This window comes from Cricetulus griseus, chromosome 6, assembly GCF_003668045.3.
Source record: "Cricetulus griseus strain 17A/GY chromosome 6, alternate assembly CriGri-PICRH-1.0, whole genome shotgun sequence".
NCBI classification, from domain to species: Eukaryota; Metazoa; Chordata; class Mammalia; order Rodentia; family Cricetidae; genus Cricetulus; species Cricetulus griseus.
The window spans coordinates 150141870-150169404 of record NC_048599.1 but is presented as its reverse complement, the minus strand read 5'-3'; the positions used below and the strand labels follow the sequence as shown (position 1 = coordinate 150169404).

The 27535-nt window shown below is 40.1% G+C and overlaps 1 protein-coding gene across 1 annotated transcript in view; it reads left to right on the top strand.

Annotated features, from left to right (window-relative positions):
* Nr6a1 (nuclear receptor subfamily 6 group A member 1) overlaps positions 1-27535 on the top strand; it is a 193691-nt gene that overhangs the window by 15870 nt on the left and 150286 nt on the right. The window contains 1 exon segment of the mRNA XM_027423649.2: positions 22728-22769. Coding sequence (XP_027279450.1) covers positions 22728-22769 — 42 coding nt within the window.

Sequence of the window (27535 nt, the reverse complement as noted above, 5' to 3'; positions counted from 1 at the left end):
TGACCCTTTCACTGGGGTTGCCTAAGACCACCAGAAAACACAGATATTTACATTAGATTCATAACAGTAACAAAATTACAGTTATGAAGTAGCAACAAAAATAATTTTTGGCTGGGGGGTCACCACAACATGAGGAGATGTATTTAAGAAGGTTGAGAACCACTGAGCTAGACTCTTATTGAATTTGCCCAAATGGAATGCAGAGAGAGATAGAGAGAGAGAGAGAGGGAGGGAGGGAGGGAGGAGGGAGGGAGGGAGGGAGGGGAGGGAGGGAGGGGGGGAGGGAGGTGTGTGTGGAAGTTGGAGGACAGCTTATGGTGTCCATCTCTCCTTCCACTGTGTGGTTCCTGAGAGTCTGAGTAGAAATCCAAGCTAGATGCTTTAGAGCTGGAGATTCTTCAGTGGGCAAGGCATTTGCACTCAGACTTTCCTACCCTACCCTTTGGGACCAGATTTCTCCATGATTTAAGATATATACTTTATCCCCATCACTTGTGTGTAACTAGAATTACGAGTCTTAGGAGATCAGGCTACAGCTTTAGCAGCAAAGTAAGGTCTCTAGAGGTTCCTAGTGGAACCTCAATTAAAGCACATGCTCCTTCCTTTAATACACAGGAAGCCTGGCTTCCTCAGCCCCACTCAAAGCTTTTCCCTGGAGTTTCTATAAGTGCTTTCTGACTGTATCCTTAATAAAGTGAAGGAATAGCTAGGCGTTGGATACTGAGGACCCAGGCACTGGACTATATTAACTTATGTAATCCTTTCTACATTTTCCTTTGAAAGATGATACAAGCTCATATTATAGATGAGTGAATTGAGACTTAGAGTTGGAAATAACACTTCTCATACAACTATTTAGTCTGGGGATTGATTGAATCCTGCATGCTAAGCATGTCCTCTAAGCCAGTAGTTTTTCAGACTTCAGTCTTTCTTGTATCAGTATCATAATTTTTGCAATTGTATAATATATTCTTTTGTTTACTATTTTAAATATTGATTTTTTTCTTTAAGGCGGGTTTCTCTGTGTAGCTTTGAAGCCTGTCCTGGAACTCACAGGCTGGCCTCCAACTCACAGATCCACCTGTCTTTGCCTCCTGAATGTTGGGTTTAAAGGAATTCATCACCACTGCCCGGCTTAAATATTGAATAGTAATCATTAAAAACCACAACCTTTTTAAAAATTTATCTATTTGTTTTCTATTATTTATTTTTATGTGTTTTGCCTGTGTGTATTCCTGTGTAAGGGTGTCAAGTCCCCAGGAACTGTAGTTAGACAGTTGTGAGCTGCAATGTGGGTGCTAGGAGTTGAACCCAGGTCCTCTGGAAGAGTAGTCAGTGCTCTTAACCACTGAGCCACCTCTCCAGCCCACGTTTATCTATTTACTATGTGTGTATGTGCATGCATGGATTCATGGCATAATATTTATGTGGAAGTCAGAGGACAATCTTTGAGGGTTGGTTCTCTGTATTATGATAAACAAAACTTTTATTAGACAAGTTTCTGCTGGCTTAGAACTCAGTATGTAGACAGGTTGGCTTCAGACTTAGAGATGTGCCCATTGTAATGAGTTTTCCTTGTCTTACCAACCAGCTTCCAAATAATGACACAAAGACTTCTTTTTAATTATGAAATCTTGGCCTGAAACATGGCTTTTCTTCATCTATTATACTAAATGAACCCATATATATAATTTTTTTTTTTTTTTTTTCTGAGACAGGGTTTCTCTGTGGCTTTGGAGGCTGTCCTGGAACTAGCTCTTGTAGACCAGACTGGTCTGGAACTCACAGAGATCCACCTGCCTCTGCCTCCTTAGCGCTGTGATTAAAGGCGTGCACCACCAACACCCAGAATGAACCCATATTTTAAATCTATGTTCTATCATATAGCTTTTTACCTTTTTATTTCCTTCTATACCTCCAACTTGTTCTGTGACTCCTGGCTTCTCCTCTTCCTGCCTAGATTCATCCCAGTTCCTCTCTTTGCTCCCATCTATTCTCTATTGGCTGTATAGCTTTTTATTAAACCAATTACAGTGACACATTTTTACACAGTGTAATCAAATATCTTGCCAACAGCCCACCTCTGCTTCCTGGGTGCTGGGACCAAAGCATGGGCCATTATGCCTATCTACCACAACTTTTTAAGGAAAACTTGTATTACCCTAAAAGTTATTTGCCAAAATACAGAAGAATCTTAAAATTAAATGTAATAAAAACAAAATTGTGTTAAATTCCAGTCATATGGGAGTTACTTACAAAAGTCTCTGATTAGACCTTTATTCAAGGGTGATTAGTAAGTATTAGAGAGGCAGCACAAACAAGACCAAACTGAATTTCTTCTTTTGATGTCATCAGAAAGATTGAAAGGTAATAAATGTGTCTTCAGGGTTGGAGAGACGGTTCATTGGTTAAGAGCACTGGCTGCTCTTCCAGAGAATCCAGGATTCATTCCCAGCATCTACAAGGTGGCTCACAACTGTCTATAACTCCAGTTCCAGGGATATAATACCTTTTTCTGGCTTCCACAGGCACCAGACACACATATGGTACACTGACATGATACATATAGGCAAGTACCCATACATATAAAATGCAGTAAATTTAAAATGATCTCTTTGCTTCACCTAAAGTTTTCCAGTATTTTCATTGTGGTAGGCACCGATTCAGAAGATGAATATGCTCCTAGAGAGGCACAGGCTGAGGAGCTATGTTTGGACTTGCACCAGTCTTTCCTGCCTTTCTGCCTTGTCTCACTCCTCTTCTTTCCTCCCATTTTCCTCTCTTGTTCAGTTTGTCTTGCTTTCCTCTCCAGCCTTTACTCTTCTCCATCTGTGAACATTCTTTAGGCTTCCAGGTAGAGAAGGTTTTTAGAAGTCTTTATCTGATTTATCTTTCATTTAATTGCTGTGAAGTAGGATTTTATCTTAAGGAATTAAGATTATTTTTTTTAGTGCTTACTAAAAAAATTTTGTAAATTGGATATAAAATTATATCCCTAATAAAATATTTCTTGAAATGTTTACTGAATTTTGTGAGTTGATATAAAATTATATCCCTAATAAAGTATTTCTTGAAAAATTAGAAATCATACACCTTTATTTGACTTCTAATTAGTATTAGAATGGGAATATGGCTGGGTGTGGTGGCCCTCACCTTTAATCCTAGCACTCCTGAGGCAGAGTCAGGTGTATCTCTGTGAGTTCAAGGCCAGCCTGGTCTATGGAGTGAAACCCTGTTTCAAAAAACTGAAAACAAACAAACAAACAAAATTGGAGAAAGTTGCCAGTGGTTTGTTTTGGTTTATTGAGACAGGGTCTCATTGTGTAGTTTTTAGGTTCTACAGATTCCTTGTAGACCATGTAGGCCTTGAACTCACTGAGATCCTCCTGCCTCATGAGTGATGGGATTAAAGGCATGCCTCATCACCTTAAAAAATTATGGTAATTTTTTATATCAAATACAATTAAAAGCATTGCAGTTTTGTAATTTATAATTACTATAAATTTAATTGCCATCTTAGTGCATTATTTTGTTAGAAACAGTAAATATATAACTACCATGGTTAGAATCTAGATTATGACTTGATTAAACTATTATGGGGCTGGAGAGATGACTCGGCAGTTAACAGCACTGGCTGCTCTTCCAGAGGTCCCAGGTTCAATTCCAAGCACCCACATGGCAGCTCACAACTGTAACTCCAAGATCAGACAAACATTCGGGTAAAACACCAATGCACATTAAAAAAAGATTGGGGGTGGGTGTGGGGAACCATAGGCTGCTCTTCCAGATTACGGGAGTGTGTGGGGGGGGTTGGATTCCCAGCATCTACATGGCAGCCCATAACTTCCTGTAACTCCAGGATCCCAGAGGATTCTCTTCTGCCCTCCTTTATCACCAGAGACATGCATGCAGGCACTCACTCACAAACTAAATAAATGAATAGTTTTTTAATAATCTATCATTATTTAATATGTATTGGTGGTAGTTGTCCGGTACCTCTGAAGGTCACAAGGCATTGGAAGGTTGTGAGTTGCCATATGTAAATTCTGGAATTTGAAGGTGATTGCTTGTATTTTATTCTTTTGGGTTTTTGAGACAGGGTTTCTTTGTGTAGCCCTTGCTGTCCTCTAATTTATGTAGACCAGACTGGCCTCAAACCTAGAAATCTGTCTGCCTCTGCCTTCCTAGTGCTTGGATTAAAGGCTTGTACAACCACCTCATAGTATATTTTATTTTTAAAGTTTCCTGGATAAAGAAGAGAAAAGTATGTCCTATTGTCAAGTTTTCTTATTTTGTATTTTGACAGATTCTTCAAATACAAAGAGAAGAATTTCATAACCTTGTTTTTAGAAGTTTATTGTATGTGTGGCTGGGTGTTGGTGGTGCATGCCTTTAATCCCAGCACTTGGGAGGCAGAGGCAGGTAGATCTCTTGTGAGTTTGAGGCCAGCCTCAGTTCCAGGACAGGCTCCAAAGCAATACAGAGAAACCCTGTCTCGAAAAACCAAAAGAAAGTATATTGTATGTGTATAAAAGGTTCCAGCCTGGATAATAATCATCATCATCATCATCATTATTAAGTAATTACTAATAATTATTATTATAGAGGCCAGAAGAGGGGTTGGATCCCCTAGAAATGGAGTTACAGATGGTGTAAGCAGCCACATAGGTGCTGGGAACCAAACCTGGGTCCTCTGCAAGAGCAGCAAGTTCTCTTAGCCACTGAGCCAACTGTCCAGGCCCCCTCCCTTTTAAAATAATATTGAGAATTTTAGACTCTTTTTACATAGCCCTGGCTGTCTTGAAACTTAACTATATCAGGTCCTCATTTGCCTCTGCCTCTTCAGTGCTGGGATTAAAGACATGTATGTCACCACACCAGACCCAGTCTGAGTTATAGTTCGAGGCTCTGAATCAACCCAAGCAGACACAAGAGGTTACCACAAGGCAAGGTTTAATACAGGACAGCACAAAGGGGTTGGGGGCGGGGGTCTGATTTTAGGAGGAGGTGGGTCAGCTCCCCTAGGGCTTGGGAATCTGAACTTTGTTTCACCCAGCAGGGAAAATGGAGTCTGAAGTCAAAATTGCAGCACTTAGGACATGGTGCTTTTGTCTGCTTCCAACACTGAATTATTTTAAGTAATATGTTTGTACTTAATAACAAATTGTAGAGGAATTTCCACAAGTCGTGGTTTTAATACTTGATTTTCTAATTTCCTTCCTTTTTTCTTTTTGCTGTTTTGAGACAGGAACTTTTCAATTCATATTCCATTCTAAAGAAATATGTTTTTATTTTTTATTTATTTTTTTATTTTTTGAGACAGAGTTTCTGTGTAGCCCTGGATATCCTAGAACTCCTCTATAATCCATGCTGATTTTGAACTCAGAGATCCACTGCCACCTGAGTGCTGGGATTAAAGATGTGTGGCACCACCACCAGGACCTTTAGTTTTCTTCCCCTCCCCTCCTCTCCCCTCCCTTCCCCTCCCCTCCCCTCCTCTCCCCTCCCCTATTGGTGTTTTTGAGACAGGGTCTCTCTATGTGGCCCAGGTTGTCCTGGAACTCACTATGTAGAACACAATGGCCTCGAACTTACAGAGATCCTCCTGACTGTACCTCTCAAGTGTTGGAATTTTTAAAGGCATGTGCATGCCCTCTGTGACAGTGAAAGAGTGCTAGGAGTGCTAGTGGTTCATTTTCACCAGCTGCTTCTTCATGAAGGAGCCACAGTGGCAGATCCTCACAACCCACTTATTAACCAGAGCAAGTGTACTTGGTGTGCTGGCTGATTTCTATTTTCTTCATTATTTTCTGGAGTCCATCTTTATTGATGGTTTTGACCTCTGTGGTGCCTTTGGCTATGACTGAGAGACCTAGACCCAAGCTTAGAGTGTTGCTTTGGACTCTTTGATAAATTTGTCTTGTGAAAGTTATTCCCAAATTATCCCCAATTTTATTTCCTGTTTCTTTCCCCTCCCAGCAGTTCCTAATTTCAAGGAATAGATTGGTATAGTGTGTATGGGGGCGATCACTCTTATTTTAACTGGTATTTTAGGTACAAATTGTTGCTTTAACTTCAGCATAGTGGCTGTGTCTTAATCTAATGCTATTTCAGCCAGCAATTGCAACTCCACAGTTACCTGCCTGTTCCTCTGGCTGTGGCCTGGCCATTCAGGCTACAGACTGTGGGAATTCTGTTCCTGCAGGCACAGGCTGTGTTGCTGCCACTAAAGGTAGCTTTAACTAAATCTCTATCTTTCTAATTTGTAAATAAGACTCAAGATTCAAAGGCTGGGGTGAAAACCTGCTAACTCAGAGAGGCTGGGTTGCAAGCAGCTAACATTCTCCTTTTGACATACCCAAAGAGAGCATCTAGCCACTCTGCCTCAACAAAAAACATCATGCCACCTCTACTACTTTTGGTGGGTCTCTCTCTTCCAGATGCCCTCTGAAGCTTTATAATTACTTTATGTCAACTAGTTGCCAACTCAGCCTCCTGACCTATAGTCAATTTTATTTAATTAATGCAAATGCAAGCTTGAGGTTCACAGTGTGGTTGAATTCATTTTTCTGTGATAATTTCAAGGGCTGGTGTAAGATAAGAATTGTGAGGATATCTTAGTTTAAATAAGCAAGTTTAACCTAAGAGCTGGAAGTTTTATAAACTGAACCCGTGAACTAGCTAGAGAATTTTTTGTCACATTACAAATCACATAAAACCCTTAGTTTCTCTTTTCTCTCTTAAATATACATTGAATTGTTCCTTATTAAAAAGAATTGTTTTAAAGTAGGCAGTGGTGGATCACATCCCTAATCCCAGCACTTGGGAGGCAGAGGCAGGGGTTCTCTCTGAGTTCAAGGCCAGCCTGGTCTACACGGAGAGTTCCAGGATAGCTAAGAATACACAGAGAAATCCTGTCTTGAAAAACAAAAAAAAAAAAAACTTTTTTAGTAATACTTTCTCTATTTTTAATGATGGACAGATATACTCTGAAAATTATTATTGTTCTTAAGTCCGGCTTTATTTTTGTCTTTTTGTATGCCTCTATGTAACTTGAAAGTTAGTTTATAGTTTCTGGTGTTGGAAGAAGATGTGAAATTTAGGACGTTTGGGAAGGCAAAGAAATTAAAGAGTCCTTGCTTAAATAGTTGGCCTTGGCTATGTGACACAGAAGCAGATCTCTTTTAGTGCAATGAGAAGAAATTAGATACCTAATGCATTTTAGGAAATAAAGCAAAATAACATTAGGCTACTTAAGTGCCAGTGGAAACAAGATGAGGGATGAATAATGGAAACCAAAAATCATGAGAGACGTAATGTGGTAGGTTTTGTAAGTAATCAATAGTTTTAATTTTGAGGTCGTATTGTATTTCATTGTCTTGTTGATATTACAGTATTTTATTTATTTATTTAGGTTTCTTGAGACAGGGTTGCTCTGTGTAGCCCTGGCTGTCCTGGAAATCACTCTTGTAGATCAGGCTGGCCTCAAACTCACAGAGATCCATCTGCCTCTGCCTCCTGTGTGCTGGGATTAAAGGCTTTTACCATCACTGCCAGGCTTGATTTTACAGTGTTTGTTTTCTGACGATTGTGGCCACTTTTACTCAGGAATGTAAGGCATATTCAGAGGATTGCTAAAGTCAGATCAGAGCAACTGTCTGCCAAATGATCTTTTACCCAAGAATCCTGTTGCTTCTGGTATTTCACTTGATTTTGAGGTACAGGGAAGTAAAGATACAATTCTAATAATGTGTTTGTACTACTGTTATACACAGTATTGTAGAAGAACCTTTCCTCTAAGTGCACTGAGCTTAGAAGAGATGTGGAGAAATACAAGGAAAGGTATCATGCATGTAGATTTCTTAGAGTGTCTGTGACAATTATTTCATTAGTTGGGTTACTGACATCTGAGGTTGGTGCAGAAGTTACTTTTCCTATCAAGGAGCTGTAGTCCAGTGAGTGCTGGGTTTAAAGGCTTGTGCCACCAGTCTTATCTCTTAAACTCAGGTTTCTCATATGTTAGTATTAACTTAAGTTGGTTTCTATTGGCTGTGATAAAGACTGACCAAAAGCAACTTAGGGAGAAAGGCATTTATTTCATCACAGACTTCCAGGTAATAAACCCATCATAGAAGGTAGGGAAGTTAGGCAGGAACTCAAGGAGAGTAGGAACTGAAGAAGCCTTGGGGGGAATACTGCTTCCTAGCTCATCCCTGTTGATCTGTTTTCTTATGGTGCCCAGGACCACCTTCTTAAAAGATAGTACCACCCACACTGGACTGGGCCCTTCTACATCAGTCATTCATTAAGAAAATACCCCACAGGCTATTCTGGTGGGGTATTTTCCTCAGTTGAGGTTACATCTTCCAAATGAGCTGAGCTTGTGTCAAGATGACATAAAACTAGCCAGCGAAGTGATCTGTACCCCTGTATACAAGACTGCATCTTTAAAATAAAATTTCCCGTGTGTGTGTGTGTGTGTGTGTGTGTGTGTGTGTGTGTGTGTGTGTGTGTGTGTGTGTGTGTGTGTACACCTGTGTACATGAGCACATGTGTGGGGATCCTAGAACAACTTTGTGGAATTGGTTCTCAGGTTCCACCTTTGTGTTGGTTCCAGAGGTCGAACTTAGATTTGCATAGTTGGGAAGCAGGCACCATTCATTACTTTGTGAGCTATCTTGCTGGCTTTAAGATTAAAACTTAAAAAAAAAAAAAAGTTGGGCACTGGTTGGTGGTGGTGCACGCCTTCTCAGCACTTGGGAGGCAGAGGCAGGTGGATCTCTTGAGACCAGCCTGGTCGAAAAGAGCTAGTTCCAGGACAGCCTCCAAAGTCACAGAGAAACCCTGTCTCGAAAAACCAAAAAAGAAAAAAAAAAAAAAAAAAAAAAGTTGGGCGGTGGAGAGACGGCTCAGCGGTTAGGAGCACCAGCTGCTCTTCCCAGAGTGCCCTGGTTCAATTCCCAGCACCCACATGGCAGCTTACTGTCTATAACTCAAGTTCCAGGGTACCTGATACCTTCATACCAATGCACATAAAATAAAGTTAAATTAGTTTTTAAAAAAAGTTTATATGTAGGAGTGTTTTGTCTACATGTATGTCTGTGGACCATATCCATTTCTTGCCTCAGGAGACCAAAAGAGGGATCCCCTGAAACCAGAGTTCCAGAAGGATATGAGCTCCCATGTGAATGCTGGGAATGGAACCCAGGTCCTTTGTAAGAGCAGCCAGTGCTGGTACCTGCTGGGCCATGTATCCAACCACAAGACTGCAATTTTCTGTTTTGTTTTGTTTTGTTTTAGATGGGCTCTGCAACTTTTGGTGCATTTGTAGATCCCAGAAGTGAAAGGAATGCCAAGAAAGTAGATCTCTTTTACTGAAGATGAAATGGAGGTACTGAGAGGATAAATAGCATAATATTACCAAGTGGCTTTTTGGTGCCAGAGTGAGGCTTGTGTCACTGGTATATCACTTTATTGATATTTTCATCTAAAATTGCCTTAACATTACAGTTGGTATTTTTAATCTTTATGTGAATTATGGGGAGTTTGTAAATAGTTTATACATTGCCTTTTCAAACTTGAGGGTGTTATCAAGAAAAAAAAAGGTGTGAAAGCAGAATTTTGGGGGGTGGGGATTTTGAGACAGGGTTTTTCAGTGTCTTGGCTATTCTAGAACTCACTCTCTAAACCAGGCTGGCCTTGAACTCACAGAGATCTGCCTGCCTCAGGCAATGTCTTAGTCAGGGTTCCTATTACTGTAATGGAACACCATGACAAAAAGCAATTTGGAGAGAAAGGGTTTATGTGGTTTACACTTCCATATCACTGTTCATCAACAAAGGAAGTCAGAACAGGAATTCAAATAGGGCTGGAACCTGGTACAGAGGCTGATATAGAGGCCATGGAATGGTGCTTACTAGCTTGCTCCTCATAACTTGCTCAGCCTGTTTTCTTAATAGAACCCAGGACCCAGCCCATGGATGCATCTCCCCCACCCACAATGGACTGGGCTCTCCCCTCTCAATCACTAATTAAAATACCCTACAGGCCTGCCCTTAGCCTCATTTTATCAAGGTATTTTCTCAATTTAGCTTCCTACCTCTCCATTGACTCTAGCCACCACAGGCAGGGAGAACAATTTTATTATTATCATTATATTATGTTTTTTGAGACAGGTTTTCTCTGTGTAGCCCTGGCTATTCTGGAACTTAGACTGTGCTGGCCTCAAACTTAGAGAACTGCCTGCTTCTGCCTCCTGAGTTCTGGGATTCAAGGCACTTGCCACTACCCTGCCGAGGAAGAGCAATTTTAATAGTCTAGGATTAGGAGGCTTTTGGAGTAGGTATAGATTTCAGATTTGACTGGAAATGCATTTTGAGTGACTAGATCGATTAGAATGGGAATTTGGAAGAGTAGCAAAGTGGCTTTAGGATTTTATGAATTTTTGTTAGTTTTTGTTTTCTTTTTTTTCAGACAGCATCTGTATTAAGTTGCCCTGGCTATTCTGAAACTTGCTATGTAGCTCATGCTGCCCTCAGTGTCACAGAAATACACTTGACTGTACCTACTGAGAGCTGGAATTAAAGGCATATGCCACCACACCTGTTTTAGGATTTTATGATTTAAAAATATATACATATTTAATTTTATGTCAATCTGTGTAAGCCTGAGTATATGTCTGTGCACTGTTGTGTATAGGAGCCCATAGAAGTCAGAAGATTAATCAGATACCCTGGAACTGGAGGTACAAATAGTAATCAGCGAGCATGTGGGTGCTGGGAACTTAACCCAGGTCGTTTGCAAGAGCAGTAAGTAATCATAACTGTTGAGCCTCAGGATTTTATGGTTTAAAAAAATTACTTTATGTGTACAAGTACTTTGCCAGCATGTGTGTATGTCCATTATGTTTGCACTGCCAGTGGATTGGGAGTGCATTGGAATTGGGGCATTGGAACCTCTGGGACTGGAGTTGCTCTGAGCATTTTTGGCTTGGAGGATGGAAATAGGTGGTATCTGGAATCTGGGTGGGGAGAGTATAGGAAAAACATGTTCCAAAAAGAAAACAGTCTTGGTTTGATATCTTGAATTTGACAGAATGTAGTATACATTTTAATTCTTGTTTATACGTCCCTTACTAATTTGATACTTTTGCCATCCTAATGTGAATTTTCTTGTATATTGGATAGCTAGCTGTGAGTTCATTCTTCTGAGAATAGTTTTGTGTTTTGTTAGTTTTGCTTTGAAATTGGGGCTCAGGTAGTCTACACTTACATTGCATTTGCTATGTAGCTGAGGCTGGCTTTGAATTCCTGATCTTGCCCTCTCCTTCTATGGTCTGGGATTGGAGTGTGTATCACCACATCCAGGCTCAACCAACACTGACACATATGTAACATTCACAAAATTCTCTATAAACTAGAATATAAGCATTCCCTATGGTTGAATTTTTAGGGGGCTTCCAATTTTGTCCTATGGTCTTTATTATTCCTGTTCTTGGCGTTGATTTCTAGGATCATCAGGCTTCCATACTATACTTTTATATAATTTTTTTTTCCTTTTGAGATAAAGTTTCATGTAGCTCAGGCTGGGATTGAACCTACTGTATAACACAAACTGGCCTCAAACTTGATATAGAAATCAGGCTATTCCTCGGGAGGCAGAGGCAGGAGGATCTCTGTGAGTTCGAGACCAGGCTGGTCTACAAGAGCTAGTTCCAGGACAGCCTCCAAAGCTACAGAGAAACCCTGTCTTGAAAAACAAAACAAAACAAACAAACAAAAAAAAAAATTGGGCTACTCTTTTTTTTTTTTTTTTTTTTTTTTTCTGAAGACAAGGTTTCTCTGTACCTTTGGAGTCTGTCCTGGAATTTGCTCTGTAGATGAGGCTGGCCTCAAACTCACAGAGATCCATCTGTATCTGCCTCCTGAGTACTGGGATTAAAGGCGTGGGCCATGATTGCCCAGTTGAAATTGGGCTACTCTGAATTCCTAGAAGTTCTCAGTCTCTCAAATGCTGAGATTAAAGATGTGTGCCATTGTGCCTGGCAAAATGAGATTCTCAAAGGGAATAAGAAAGAGATCCATTTTTCTGTTTTGGGTAATTTCTTTTTTTTCTTTTCTTTTCTTTCTTTTCTTTTCTTTTTTTTTTTTTTGATGCAAACAGCATGAGGCTTCATTGTTGTTTAATGAGCTAACCCCATGTTAGCTCGGGTCTTTCACCCACCTGCCATGGCTGATGTCTAGCAATCGAACCGTCTGCATAGAGATCTTGTAGGGCAGCTTAAGGGGAGTGTCTAGGGGTACGCACAGGCTCAGGATTGGTGTGGCTCCAGGCTTGGAGGGCTTGCCCTTTGTTGATTGGCTCTGGGTGTGCTTTACGGCTAATTTCTTTAGTTGCAGCTCTCCTCAGTAATTTTTTCCCCTTAAAGATCTGGCTTTTGCTGTTCCATCAAGCCATCTGTTGAGGTTAATATGGAACACTTTCTGAAGTAACCTCTAGAGCTCTCTGGCCATGGTCAGATTCTTTGGTCTGTAAGACATTTTCCCCATCAGTTAGTCTTTCACTAATGGAGGAAAATACCTCTTTTTCTCATCCCAGTTCCTCCTGGGACCAATTTACTACCACTCTTTCAGAAGGAAATGGCTTGTAAATGGTCTCAATCATGAAGTAGTAGGTATTTCCTTTTTTCTTTTTTTTAAAGTTAATTTTGTTTTATGTATGAGTGTTTTGCCTGAATATATATGTATGTGGACTAGGTTGTGTGCCTGATGCCCACATAGGTCAGATGAGGGAATTGAATTCCCTGGAACCTGGATGTAAAGATGGTTGTAAACCACAGTGGGGTGCTGGGAACTGATGTCAGGTTAGCCATCTCTCTTAACTCTCTTAACTCTCTTCTTAACAGCTAGCCATCTCTCCACTTTGTAGGAATGTCATAATTTGTTCTTTGAAATTATGCTACATATCCATTTACTGGCAAAGGGAGTATGTGTATTTAGAAATTTTTTTTGGGGGGGTTGGAGAGATGGATCAGTGATTAAGAGCACTGGCTGCTCTTCCAGAGAACCCAGGTTCAATTCCCAGCACCCACAAGTAGCTCACAACTGTCTATAACTAGAGTTCCAGGGGATCCCATACCCTCTTTGCTCTTTTGTGGGCTCACAATCTAGCTCACAAATAAATCACACATGGAGTTTTATTACTTATAAATGCCTGACCCTAGGTTGGCTTAATTTCTTGCCTGCTTTTCTTAACTTTAATTATTCCGACTACCTTTTGTCTCTGGACATTTTCCTCTTCTTACTTGTGTATATCTTTTGACTCTTAACTTTGTGGCTGGCTGTGTAGCTGAATTGTTGGCCCCTGACATCCTCCCCTCCTTGTTCTGTTGTGATTCCAGGTTTCTCCTATTTATTCTCTCTGCCTGCCAGCCCCACCCATCATTTTACCAGCTGCTGTTCAGCTCTTAAGCCATCAGGTGTTTTAGACAGGCAAAGTAACACAGCTTCAGAGTTAAACAAATGCAGCATAAACAAAAGCCACACATCTTTACATTGTTAACAAATACTCCAGAGCATAAACAAATGTAACACACCTTAAAATAATATTCTGCAATACTTCTAGTGCTGGTGATCATTAAACCTAGTGCCTCTGGATCTCCACCACTGAGTTGTATATCTCTAGCCTTATGAATTGTCTTGTTTGACTTTTGTGGCTCATTTTGTGTAGTGCTGTGTACTAATCTATTTAAATGTGTGAAACAGAGATAGCAGTAGCTACTTGGTAAGAATTATTTACCAAGTATTATTTATCTTATAAAGCATCAAACCAATTCCCCAGCATAACTAAAAATGAAATCAGTGGCATCTGGCAAATTATTTTATACCTTTTTTATGTATGCATTTTGAAATTTCTTTGACCTCCAAGCTGAATAAAGATCTGCCAATCCTTGTTCCTCCAAAGAACCAGAAATGCTAGTCAGAGGCTCATCAGGACATGCCATTCTTGGAGAAATACTTGTACTGTTTGTCCATAGAAACACTAATGGCCTTTGACTCATAAGACCAATTGTGTCCTAGACTGTTTCCTTTCAGAATTTGTAGCCATAACCTTGAAGATGTGTATTGCTTTTTGCTTTTTAGTATTTTAATTGAAATGCTGTGATCTTGATTGGACTTTTTCATCTTTAGTTTGCTTTCAAGGTTATAATTACAAAGCTAGAAGCCTGAAAAATATGAAAGGTGATGTCAGTTGATCACATGGATGATGTTATTAATGTTTCTGTAGAAATTCAGGCACTCATCATAAACTGCATTTACACCTAACAGATAATATGTAAGATAATAAGTTATATAATCAAAAACCCAAGTATGACCCCTACACTCCCCTTGTGCATGCATGTGTGTGTGTGTTCAACTCCTTAGATGTCACATTAAAGATGTCACATTAAAGAAAACGAAATGACATTAGGAAATGGGCATTTTTGTTGTTGCAATTTTAAAATAATGACCTTGACATTTGTTAAGGTAGAGAAGGCTTATTACTTGAAGCTCTACCAGCTGCCGTTTATGTGGACATGAAGTGCTATATCCCTGCATTCAAAAGTGTTTTTCATTATTACTGAAATATGGCTTTTCAGGTTGCCTGTGAAAAAAAAAAAGCTAATGGCTGAAGTGACACCTTACTTGCCGACTAGAAAAGCAAGAAGAGGGAGATGTAAATTTCACACACACAGCCAATCCAAAGGAAAGTGGTCCTTAAATCTGCCACACATGACTATACGGTGGGCTGTGGTCCAACTGCTTTTCTTCCCAGCCTCTGCCCAAGTCATTCATCATACCAGAGGGAAACTAGAAGACAGGTAGAGTTGTTGGGAGGCCCTCAAAGTGGGACTGTTTTCCTAGAATTTCAGGAGCTGTGCGTTTATTTGTAGATTTCCCCAAGAAAGCTCTTTTTTTTTTTCTTTCTTTTTTTTTTCTTTCTTTTTTTTTTTTTTTTTTTGTTTTGTTTGTTTGTTTTTGTGTTTTTTTTTTTTTTTTTCCCGAGACAGGGTTTCTCTGTGTAGCTTTGGAGCCTTTCCTGGAAAATTCGCTCTGTAGACCAGGCTGGTCTGCCTCTACCTCCCGAGTGCTGGGATTAAAGGTGTACACTACTCAGATGAAAGCTCTTTTTTTTTTTTTTAAAAAAAAAAACTCCCATGTATTTTGAATTTTCTGATTGATATATTAGAACTCACTATATTGAGGTACATTTAGGCTGGCATTGACTGACTTCTTACATATATACTTGTATTTTTAGTGACTTACAGGGTAACAGCCCCACTTCTCATATATGGTAGTTAAATAAAGATCTTTATGATATAACCCTGCATTCTCTTCTGTTTATTGCTTTCATATGCCATATTCTCTGAATTTTGTTCCTCAGTTTTGTTTGGTCAATGCCATCGTCTTCCCTGAGTCCCCATGTTTCTGATTGCCTCTTCTCTTTTCTCACCAGTACTGATTGTAGCTGTTAAGTATTTTCACTGCCTTGAGTGCTTCATATCATGATATCTTTACAGCAATCCACAGATGGAAGATACTGGATTACAGTGGTGAAGTCGCTTTCTAAACCAATACAATTTATAAGTAATAGTGTCAGAATTAAAATCTGTTCTGGAGCTAGCGAGATGACTTATGAGTAAATAGTTCTTTCTGTGTAAGCCTGAGGATCTGAGTTCGGTTCCTGGAATGTACGTAAAGGTGGAAGGAGAAAACTGGCTCCACAGAGTTGTTGTCTGACCTCTACATACATTGTGCATGTACACACACACACACACACACACACACACACACACACACACACACACACACCACACTAACAAAGTAATAAAGTTTAAAAGTTTTAACAATAAATAGGGATAGTGAGATGGCTCTGTGGGTGACATCTCTTGTTACCAATCTGATGACCTGAATTCTGACAGGCATATATGCACATACACACATGAACCTGCGTAAGCACACAGGAAATAAAAAAATATTCTCACTTACTAATGTATACTGTCCCAGTTATGTTGTCTCTTGTTTTTAAAACTTTTTTTTTTCATTTTTTTCAAGACAGTGTTTCTCTGTGTAGCCCTGGCTGCCCTAGAACTCCTGGTAGACCATGCTGGCCTCGAACTCAGAGATCTGCCTGCCTATGCCTCCCAAGTGCTGGGATTAGGTGTCAGCAACCACCACCAGGCAAAATGTTTTAATTTTTTAAATTAGTTTTGAATCTCTGTGTGACTTTGCACGTACATGTGCACACATTCATGTAGAGGCCAGAGGTCACTCTTGGGTGTCATTCCTCTGGATGGTGTCCGCATTGTTTTTGAGATAGGGTCTCTCATTGGCCTGGAATGCACTAATGAGAATAGGCTGGCTGGCCCCATAAATCACAGTTTTAATCCCCGATACGGCATAAACTAGGCAAGGTCTCAAATACCTGTAATTCCAGCATTTGGGAATTGGAGGCAGGATGGTCAGGCACCTAGTTGCAGAGAGGGAGGAATGAAGAAGAAAGGGGTCAGGACCAGGCTGGTGAAACCCACAGAAACAGCTGACCTGAACAAGGGGCAGCGCATGGATCCCAAACTGATGCCTGGGAGGCCAGTACAGGACTGATCTAGACCCCTGAATGTGGATGTCAGTGAGGAGGCCTCGGCACTCTATGGGGCCTCTGGTAGTGGATCAGTATTTATCCCTGGTGTAAGAAGGGACTTGAGAGCCCATCCCCACATGGAGGGATGCTCTCTCAGCCTGGACACATGAGGGAGGGCCTAGGCCCTGCCCAGGATGATGTGACAGACTTTGGAGGAACCCCCATGGAGGGCCTTACCCTCTCTGGGGAGCAGAGGGGGGATGATGTGGGGAGCTGATGGGTTGGGGGGAGGGAGAGGGAGAGGAAGAAGGGATTGACATATGAAGCAAGCTTGTTTCTAATTTGAACTAATAAATAAAAGGCTACTTCAAAAAAATTAAGAAAAAAAGGGCCGGGCGTTGGTGGTGCACACCTTTAATCCCAGCACTTGGGAGGCAGAGGCAGGCGGATCTCTGTGAGTTCGAGGCCAGCTTGGTCTCCAGAGCGAGTGCCAGGATAGGCTCCAAAGCTACAGAGAAACCCTGTCTCGAAAAAAACAAAACAAAACAAAAACCTTGATTTAGTTCCCAGCACACACGTCAATTGCAACTACCACAGTCCCAGGGGATCCAACACCAAAACCTCTTCTGGCCTCTTCAGGCACCAGGCATGCACATGTTGCCCACATCCGGACCCTCATATATACATAAAATAAATAATAATAAATAAATCTCAAAAAAGTCTTGAGATTGCTCTAGTTAGCTCTGTGGCCCTCCCTCTTAATGTTCCCCAAGGTTCCTGTGCTTACTATACACACCACATCATGAGGCCCACTAGAATCTGAGGTTCAAAAGGTATTTTTCAGAACTTCTCAAAATCCTTAGTTTTAAAACTTTTATGTACATGTGTGTCTATATGTAGATGCCTACAGAGGCCAGAAGAAATCATCAGAATCATATGGAACTCCAGTTATAGATAGGTAGCTGTTTAGCACTCAACATGGTTCTAGGAACCAAACTCAGATCTACTCAAAGAGCAGCAAGTGCTCTTAAACACGAAGCCATCTCTCTAGCCAAGAACCCAAAAACACTTTACTCAAGACTTGTACTGATAGGGGCTGCAGAGATGGCTCAGTGGTTAAGAGCACTAGCTGATCTTCTAGAGAACCTGGGTTCTATTCCCAGCACCCACCTGGCAGCTCACAGCTGTCTGTAACTCCAGTTCCAGGGGATCTGGAATCCTTACACCAATGCACATAAAATAAAGTTAATAAAGTATTTTTTTTAAAAAAAGGACTTGTATTGATAATCTCTAGCTGGGTCACGCCTTTAATTACAGCACTTGAGAGGCAGATAAGAGGAGCTGAGTTTCAAGGACAGCCTGGTCTACAAAGCAAGTTCCAGGACAGCCTGGGCTATTGCACAGAGAAACCCTCTCAAAAACACAAATAAAAAAGATGAAATATTATTATTATTTATAAGACTCTCACTGAAATACAGGAGTCACTTGCTAATACTTTCTGGACCAACCAGCTCAGGTCTGCTTTATTGTCTGCCTTGTCTCGACTAATTATGAGTTTATTCATTTTCCCTCAATGAAACTGTATTTTTTTTTTTTTTTGGAGGCTGTCCTGGAACTAGCTCTTGTAGACCAGGCTGGTCTCGAACTCACAGAGATCCACCTTGCCTCTGCCTCCCGAGTGCTGGGACTAAAGGCGTGCGCCACCAACGCCCGGCCTTGAAACTGTATTCTTTGTTCAGTCATGAAAAAGACTTTCACTCCTGAAAACCTCAGAACACAGTCATGTCCCAGACAGGGTTGCTAAGAACTCCTTCTCTAAAAGATTAAAGAAGCAAATAACATTGCCCTACAATGAAGCAACTGTCAGAATAGTAACTTGTAGGAGAAAATAGCAGGTTCCTTATTTTCAACTTTAAAAACCCTAGTGCAGTCAAGCATACATTAAAAAAAAAAAGTTATGCTACATATGCAGCTATAGTACCCAATATAGTAGCCACAGGCACATGTGATTACTGAGTACTAGGGATGTGACTAGTAACTGATGAACTAAAAGGAGGCAGAGGTTTGCTTTGGTTTGATTTGATGAGATACGGTTTCACTAGATGTCTTGGCTGTCCTGGTACTAGATATATAGACCAGCCTAGCCTTGAACTCACAGAGATCTGCCTCCCAAATACTGGGAAGAAAAGCTGTGCATCATCACACTCAATAAATTTTTTGAGTTGGGGTCTCACTATGAGATTCAAGCTGATCTCAAACTTGAAAATCACTTGCCTTTCTCTCAAATACTGGAATTAGAGTTCTAGTATTAGAGGTATGTGCCACCATACCAATTTCAGGAAGCTATTTAAATTCATTAAGGGTAAAATTAAAAATCCAGTTGCGAGTTGTGGTGCATAGCTGCAATCTCTGCATTGAAGAGTCTGTAGCAAGAAGATAAAGTTCTAGCCAGCCTGAGATCCATAGAGCTCCAGGTCAGAATGGGCTGAGAGGCTGTTTTAAAAGGGGCGAGGGGAGAACAACAGGCATAGAAAATAGCAGCAGCAGCAGCAGCAGCAGCAGCAGCAGCAGCAGCAGCAGCCACCAGCAGCCACCAGACATAGTACCACATGATTGTACTTTCAGCACTGTGTTGAACAAGAAAGGAAAGGGAAGGGAAGGGAAGGAGAAAGGAAAGGAAAGGAAAGGAATAGAAAGAAAGAAAGAAAGAAAGAAAGAAAGAAAGAAAGGGTTATTTCTTCATTGTCCAGTGCTAAGGTCTGAATGTTTGTGTTCCTCCAATGTTATGTTGAAATCCTACCCCCAAGGTGAGATATACATCTTTACATTAGGCTACTACTTTGAGTGGCTTCAGAATTCTGTTTGATACTCATTCTTCTCCTGAAAACCTTCTACACTGTACAAGCTATACTTAGATCTTCTGGTTCCTATGCCTTTCCTCCCCTAGCCTGGGAGCCACAGCTTCTTGCATTTGTTTAGATCATCCTGTGCTTGAGTCCCTTCCATAGAAGGTCAGGGATAGGAGCACTTTCACTGGGTAAAACAGTCCCTACATTTGTGAAAAAGGGCATTAAAATCATTCCTTTGCCCTTTCACAAATATGTAGAAATCTATTCTGTTTTCCATTTTTCATAGTTATTTGAGGTAGATTTTGATTTAGTTATTTTGTTTTTAAGAGAGAGGGAGGTGTGGTGTTAAGAAAGGATGATACAGCATGTTTGGTGGGTGGTGTAGCTAGGGACTCACTATAAAGCCCAGACTGGCCTTGGGCTCTTGAGGTGGGGAATGGGGGAGTAAGGGAGACCAGGTTGGCCTTGAACTGGTGTTGATCCTTCCGCTTTAGTCTCCTGAGTACAGGGATTGCCAGTGGACCCACCACATCTACCTAGAGCTTTTAAGCAGTTCACTTGCTCTATGAATCCTTGTTCCATATTGCTGTTCTTAGTTGCTGGCTTGGCTTGAGTTGTATAATTTTGATGACATGAGGCTTTTGCATATTTTAATCTTAATTTTGCTCCATTATTTCTGTATTTATTCTTACTGTGCTACAGCTGATGCTAATTGACCAGCTTAAAACACAGTTCAACTGTGTTGAGGTTGTAAAAGGTAAAGGGATATACATGAACAAAACAGAACAGGCCCTCCTACCTGTGAAACAACCTAACAGTATAGTGACACATTGAAAAAATAATTTTGTTATAAGGACAGTGAAAAAACAGCCACAAGTGTTACAGATAATTTTAACTGTAGGTTTGATCTTGAATATGAGGGATAAGAGTTAAGGATACCAGAGAACACTTTCCTGAGGAAGTATTTAAGGATGAGTAGAAGATAATGAGGAGAAAGGTAGTCATTGTAGAAAAAAGTAACTTTCAAATGTATATAGACACTTAATGTGTTTGACACTTAATATGCTTAATTTTTCTCTACAGGATATTAGTTACACATCAAGCAGACAAACACTGGGTATGAAATGTCCTTTGTTTATTCGAACACTTATTTTGTTGGTTCTGGGATTGAATCCAGGGTTTTGTGTTTGCTAAGCACACTGTCTTATGAGCAAGCATAGCTTAAACATACTTAATAATGAAGAAATTGGTTTCATGTGTGTGTAGGTAATGTCTTATGAAGGTTTTTTTTTTTTTGTTTGGAGACTGGGTCCCATGTATCCCAGGCTGACCTTGTACTTGCTATGTTGTCAAGGATAACCTTGAACATCTGGCCTCTTGTGTAACTATTGAGTGCTGGGATTGTAGGACTGTACTGTGTCCAGATTATTTAATGCCAGGGATCAAACAGAGGACATAATTTATGCTAAGCAAGCTCTCTTAAATCTAAGCTATATCACATTCATATAACAAGGACATATGTTCAACCATGTTCATAGCAGCATTATTTGTAATAGCCAGAAACTGGAAGCAGCCTAGCTGCCCCTCAACTGAAGAATGGATAGAGAAATTGTGGTACATTTACACAATGGAGTACTACTCAGCAGAAAAAAAAAAAAACAATGGAATCTTGAAATTTGCAGGAAAATGGATGGAAATCAAAGAATCCATTCTGAGCGAGGTAACCCAATCACAAAAAGACAAACATGATATGTACTCACTCATATGTGGACCTGCTTTATGATACATATAGTGACCATGCTTTATCAGAGCTGTTTTTAATGATGTTGCTCAGAATGGTTTCCTCCCAGATGATGACCGAGAAGCTAATTTAAAAAAAAGTGGTGCCAAGTACCACAAGAGTAACAGAACTGTGCTGTTTTCTGGGATTTTGTTTTTACTTTTCTTTTTGTTGTTGTTGTTTGTTTTTTTGTTTTTGTTTTTTGTTTTTTTTTTAAATGGAGTGTGCTGGATGTCTCTACAATTTTGTTCAAATGACTGCAGAACCTGGAAAAGCTGTTGCTGCTATTGATGCATAACATATTGCCATTATTGGTCTATATATATTGGTCTATATATGTGTTAATTGAAACCCAACTATGTGATGAATCCAAGGTGTTTCAGTGAGTGCTCACCTGTGCATGCAAATTTGACTTCATCTTTAGTAAGTAGTAAACTTATGCTTGCCAAAAAAAAAAAAAAAATTAAGTGACACCCTGGAAGACAAGTGTCACACAATTTCAATTTTATGTGTAACCTAGAAATGATGAACTTATGGGAACAGAGAGCAGAATTGTGGCTATTAGGCTTCAATGTGGGTCTTTTAACAATGGGGAAACGATTGGTTTAAGGATTTAAAACTGCAGTTGGACAAGAGGCATGGACTCTGTGAAGTCTTGAGGTCTACTGAGAGCATGATAAATATGGTTGATAACAATATGCTATATTTTAAAAGTTGTGAGATTGTATACTTTAAGTGTTCTCGAAACAAAAATGATGAATATGTGTGATATAACATGTTAATTGGTTTAATTTAGCCATGCCATTGTGAACATACTGTATTATGTATCATAATTGTGCGTGACTTTATTTATGAGCTAAATAAATGAATGGAAAAAAAAAAACTGAGCTGTATCTCCAGCTCTGTAATCTTTGTTAATCTTAAGTAAATTCAGTTTGTATGGTATTTATTGTTAATTTCCTGTTGTTTGTTTGCTTGTTTCCTTCTTTCTTTTGGGACATAATTGATACCGTAAAAAAGTATTAAATGAATGTTAATTTTCCTCTGAGTTTTTATTCCAGTGGACATTGGCGTTGTTATTTATACTTACTGTGCTGTTGTTTATTGAGCCCCTACTATGTGATAAGGAATGTGCTAAACTCCTACTCCTGTTACAACTCTGGTACATGCTCTTATCTCCATCTCTGTATTAAGGTGATGAAATGGAAACCCTGAGGGGGTTTTTTACAGTAGGTAATTGTTAGAAGTAGGATTTAAATGAAAACTAATTTTTGAGTCTAATTTGGGATGTGAGAGGATTACTGGAAATTGAACCCAGTATTTTGCTCATCCTAGCCAAGAACTGAGTCATACACCCTAGCCTGAAGTCTGAATCCTTCCACATTATATGAAATTTTGATTTTTAATATTTAGAATCAGCTTGGAGTAACTAAAAAATAGAAAGTAATAATCTTCTTCTCCCCCCATTTTCTCTTTAGGTTTCTGTCAGGATGAATTGGCAGAACTTGATCCAGGCACCAGTAAGTTTTAAATGTTATCTAGTGTTTGTTGGTAAGAAAAGTGTGTGACTATGCACTTACAAGTGTTTAACTTAAGGTATCTTTGTTTCTTGGGGTCTTTTGGGTTGTTTTTGTTTGTTTGCTTGTTTATGTTTGTTTTTCGAGACAGGGTTTCTCTGTGTAGCTTTGGAGGCTGCCCTGGAACTCTCTCTGTAGACTAGTCTGGCCTTGAACTCACAGAGATCCGACTACTCTGCATTCTGAGTACTGGGATTAAAGGCCTGAGCCACCACTGCCCAGTTTAATTTAAGGTATCTTTGATGTTTTTTTTTGAATGGCCCTCAGATTGTATCTCCTTAACAATTATAAGAATGCTATTATGTCTTGTGACATTTTCTTTTTCATTTGCTAGTACTGTTTGATGGCCACATTTATCCATTTAATAACTGCTGAAATTTTGTTAAAAACAGACCCCCTTGCTCATTTCTCCATCCTCCAGTGAAACCAGCAGCAAACATTGTTGGATTTTTGTACATATGCAACTATATATTCAAAATTATCACCCCTCCCCCTCTCTCTGCCTTCTTCCCTGCCTCCCTTGCTCCCTCATTTCCTTCCTTCCTTTTTTGAGACAAGATCTCTCTGTGTATCAGTGGCTGTGCTGGAACTCATTGGTAGACCAGGCTGGCCTTGAACTCACAGAGATCCATTTTCCTAAGCCTCCTGGGTGCTGGAATTAAAGGTGTGCTCTAGTATACCAGGCAAAAATGTTTAAAAATGTTAGTTTTCACAATTTATTCAAAGAAGCTACTTTACTTACTTTTTTCATTGCTGTAACAAAAGAAACTTATTGAGGGATGTGTTTATTTTTGCTCACAGTTTTAGGGTATGAGAGACCCCAGACCCCTAAGGGCCTCAGGATCCCGAGGAGCCTCTGAGACTCAGAAACCAGACCAAGAGCTGCAAAAGCAAGCGGGTTTATTGAACGAATACACATTCGGGTGTCAGCAATATCGAGAAAGCTGCACACCCCAGCATGGGGTGCAAGTTCCTTATATAGGAAAAAAACGCAGATCAGCATACAGGCAAGGGGCACAAAGTGATTGATTACAAAGTATGATCTCATGTTAGAGTGGTTACCCAGGTGTGACCTGCTTTTCTACAAAGGAAAAACCACAGAACGTACCCTGGAAAGTCCTTGATTGTCTGTTGGCCAGCCAGGTGTGACCCAAAGAGGGTTGTCTTGGCGATTGCCCCCGTCTAAACCATAGGATGTGCCCGGGGTTGGGGCCAACTTCCTTGTCCTGGGCCAAGGCCTGTGGGAAACTTTTTCTCTTTGTGAACTAAAATCTTTCAAAACTTGTTCTCTCAGCAAACTAAAATCTTTCATGCTAGAGCAGATCTGCATTTGCAGCAAGAGTGTGAGGCAATCATATTTATGTCTGCATTCACGAAGGAGACATGAATGCTGGTGCTTAGTGCTCTTTGTACATTTATTGAGTTTGGGCCCTCAGCCCATGGGATGGTGCTGCCCACATTAAGGGTTATTTTCTCAGTTAAAGCCTTCTGGAAATGTCCTCTTAGACATGCCCAGAGGTTTGTCACCTAGGCGATACAAAATCCTTCAAGTTGACAATGAAGGTCAACTATCATTCAAGGTCAAGCATCACAGAGGCCAGCTTGTTTCTTCCCCTCTCCCCTGCTTCCTCTTTCCTCTCCTTCCCTCCTCCTCTACCCTACCCTTTCCCTCCCTTTCTCCCATCCCCTCCCTCCTCTCTTCCCTTCTCTTTCCTTTCCTCCTCTTCCCTTCTTCCTCTTTCCTTTCTCCTTTCTTCCCATTCTCTCCTTCATCCCGTTCTCTTCCTCCTCTCCCCTTCATTTTTCTCCCTCCTTTCTGTCCTTTACCCCCCTCCCTCACTCCCTTCCTTCATCCTGGGTATATGTTCCTGTATGTTTGTGCAGGTGTGCACTTGAACCCACACACCTGCACTCACATGACTATGCATGCACTTGGAGGACAGTTGGGTGTCCTCTGTTTGCTGCTCACATTATTATGATTACTATTTTTGAGACAGGGTTTCTCACTGATCCTGGAGCAAGTTTCTAGAGATCCATCTGTCTCCCATTTCCCCAGTAATGCGGTCATGGATACATGCCACACCACCATGCTTGGACTTTTACATGGGTGTTATGGAGCTAAACTCAGTATGCTGCTTAACCTATTGAACCTTCTCCACAATACCCTCATTTCTAGTTAGTGTCTATTTCTTTGAGACAGTGTCTTATAGTTCAGGTTAGTCTCAAATTCAATATGTAGGTGGTGATGACTTTGAATTCCAAATTTTCCCGTCTGTGCCTCCTGGGTGCTGGAATTTCCTGTGTTCCCAAACTGGCATGAAATATTCTGGGACATGGTAAAAGTTGTTAGAGAAATAAAACATGAGTGTGTCTACTGTGTATTGACCTTAACTTTGCTATGATGCCAAAAGGGTCAAATGGTAATTTATATTTAACATTTATGAGATGATCTAGAATTACCTCCTGGTTTTAGGAATTTTAAAGGGTCATGGGGCTCACTAACAAAGTATGTTATTACGTAAGTGATGAAGCTTATTTTTTACCCACTAACTAATATTATCCCCGACAATATGGACCTTTTCTTGTATTTTTCCCTTATACCTTAAAATAAGTATTCATATATATTCAACTATTACTTTGTTGTCAAATAAAATAAGTACATGATATTTATCAAAGCCAGGGAATTAGATTTTCCTTTAAAAAAAAAACAAAACAAAACATTAATTGTGTAGGTAGGGAGGTGTGCATGCCACAATATGCTTGTGGGTATTAGAGGACAACTTGTAGGAGTTTAGTTAGTTCTGTCCTTTGTGTGTGTATTCTAGGGATCAAATGTAGGTTTGCAGCTGGGCAGTGGTGGCACACACCTTTAGTCCCAGCACTCTGGAGGCAGAGGAAGGCGGTGAGTTCAAGACCAGCCTGGTCTACAAGAGATAGTTTCAGGGCAGCCTCCAAAGCCACAACAAACAAAAAAATTTAGGTTTGCAGTTCGGTGGTCCTAGACATGGCTCTTTGAAATTCACAAAATTCAGAATCAGGTTTATATTATGATCATAGACTGTATCAGTACAATAGCTGAGGGTGAGCACAGTGATTTATCTCTGTCATTCTCTTATGATTAGCCTTAGGAGGAAGAACAGGTAAATTTAGTTAATTCCTTGAATCATGGTCCTATCATAGAAGCATTTTTCAGCACTAGAAAGGTACTCCTTTTGCAAGCAGTCTTTTGTGTGACTGTATAGAAAGCACACCAAAGAATTGAAAGCTGGGGGCTAGAGAGATGGCTCAGAGGTTGAGAGAACTGCCTGCTCTTCCAGAGGTTCTGAGTTCTATTCCTAGCAACCACATGGTGGCTCACAACCATCCTTTATAAGACCTGGTGCCCTCTTCTTGCTTGCAGGGATACATGTAGGCAGAATACTGTATACATAGTAAATAAATAAATCTTTAAAAAAAAAAAAAACAATTGAAAGCTGAGTAAAACACTGTTTTTCTTTGCTCTAGGCCCAGTTCTTAGCATCAGAATGATTAAGTATAGTTCTTGCCTTCACGTATTAGTAATATCCTGGGAATATTTGGAAAGATAGTTTTCAAACTTTAAATTTAGCAGGTAACATCCAATTTTGTATTTGTTGAGAAAAGCCTTGATACTCTCTTAAAGATTGTTACTCAGTTATTCTATGTTCTGCATTAAGTAATTCTATTTCCTTTAAATATTTGTATGGACTCCCTTACTGAATATGGTGGTTTATGGACTTCTCTATTCTGTGAGAGTAAACATAATTTTATATATCACTATGGAATGGGAGTTGCCAAAAATCACTTTCTTTTTTAACATGCAGGGTGGTGGTGCATACCTTTAATCCCAGCCCTTGGGAGGTCAAGGCAAGTGGATCTCTGTGATTTTGAGGCCAGCCTGGTATATGAAGTGAGTTCCTAGACAACCAGGGCTGTTATACCAAGAAACCCTGTCTTGAAAAACTTAAAAAAAAAAAAAAAAAAAAAAAAAAAAAAGAAGCATCTGAACCTCTTGCCAGACCCCTGTTTATTATTTTTGATACTGCAATTTCTGGGAATTCTGACCACAAGTTTTAATATCTCTCATGTTAGTATCTTCACACATTAGATTGAGACATGAATAGAGCTTTCTTCTTATTATATCTTTGGAGTTTAGACATCCTAATGTCTTCCTCTACAAATTCCTGTAGGAAAAGCCTGTTTCTGTTTTATTGTGACAGGTCCATCTTTGCAGGTGATTCCCAGTTGTACTAGGCAGTTGTTGTAAAGAGCAAATTTGGGAGAACAGGGATAGTGTGTTGGACTAGTTAGGTGGAAGATACCCTTTATCTACCAGGTGTTCTTTTATAGTTACCTTTTCTGTGGTAGATTAGATGGGCAGCCATGCTTCAAATATGAGCTGCTGTTCACATTCTGGCTCTTTCCTACAATTCTGGGCTTCCTAGAGCCCAATGTTATGTGGCCCAGGTTCAGGCTAAGTTCATTTCTACAAGAAGTGCCCTGTACTGTGCTCTTAGCGTAAGGGTACAAGGGCAGTCAAAGGTCAAGAGAAGTTCAAAACAGCATAACAGTTCTGTGCTGTTTCCAAATAACCCCAATCTGCCTTGCTCCCTGAGTTTTTCCTCAGCTACTGTGTTTACCGTGTAGTTGTAAAACTCAGAAGAACAAGGGCTGACTTGATACAGGGGAAA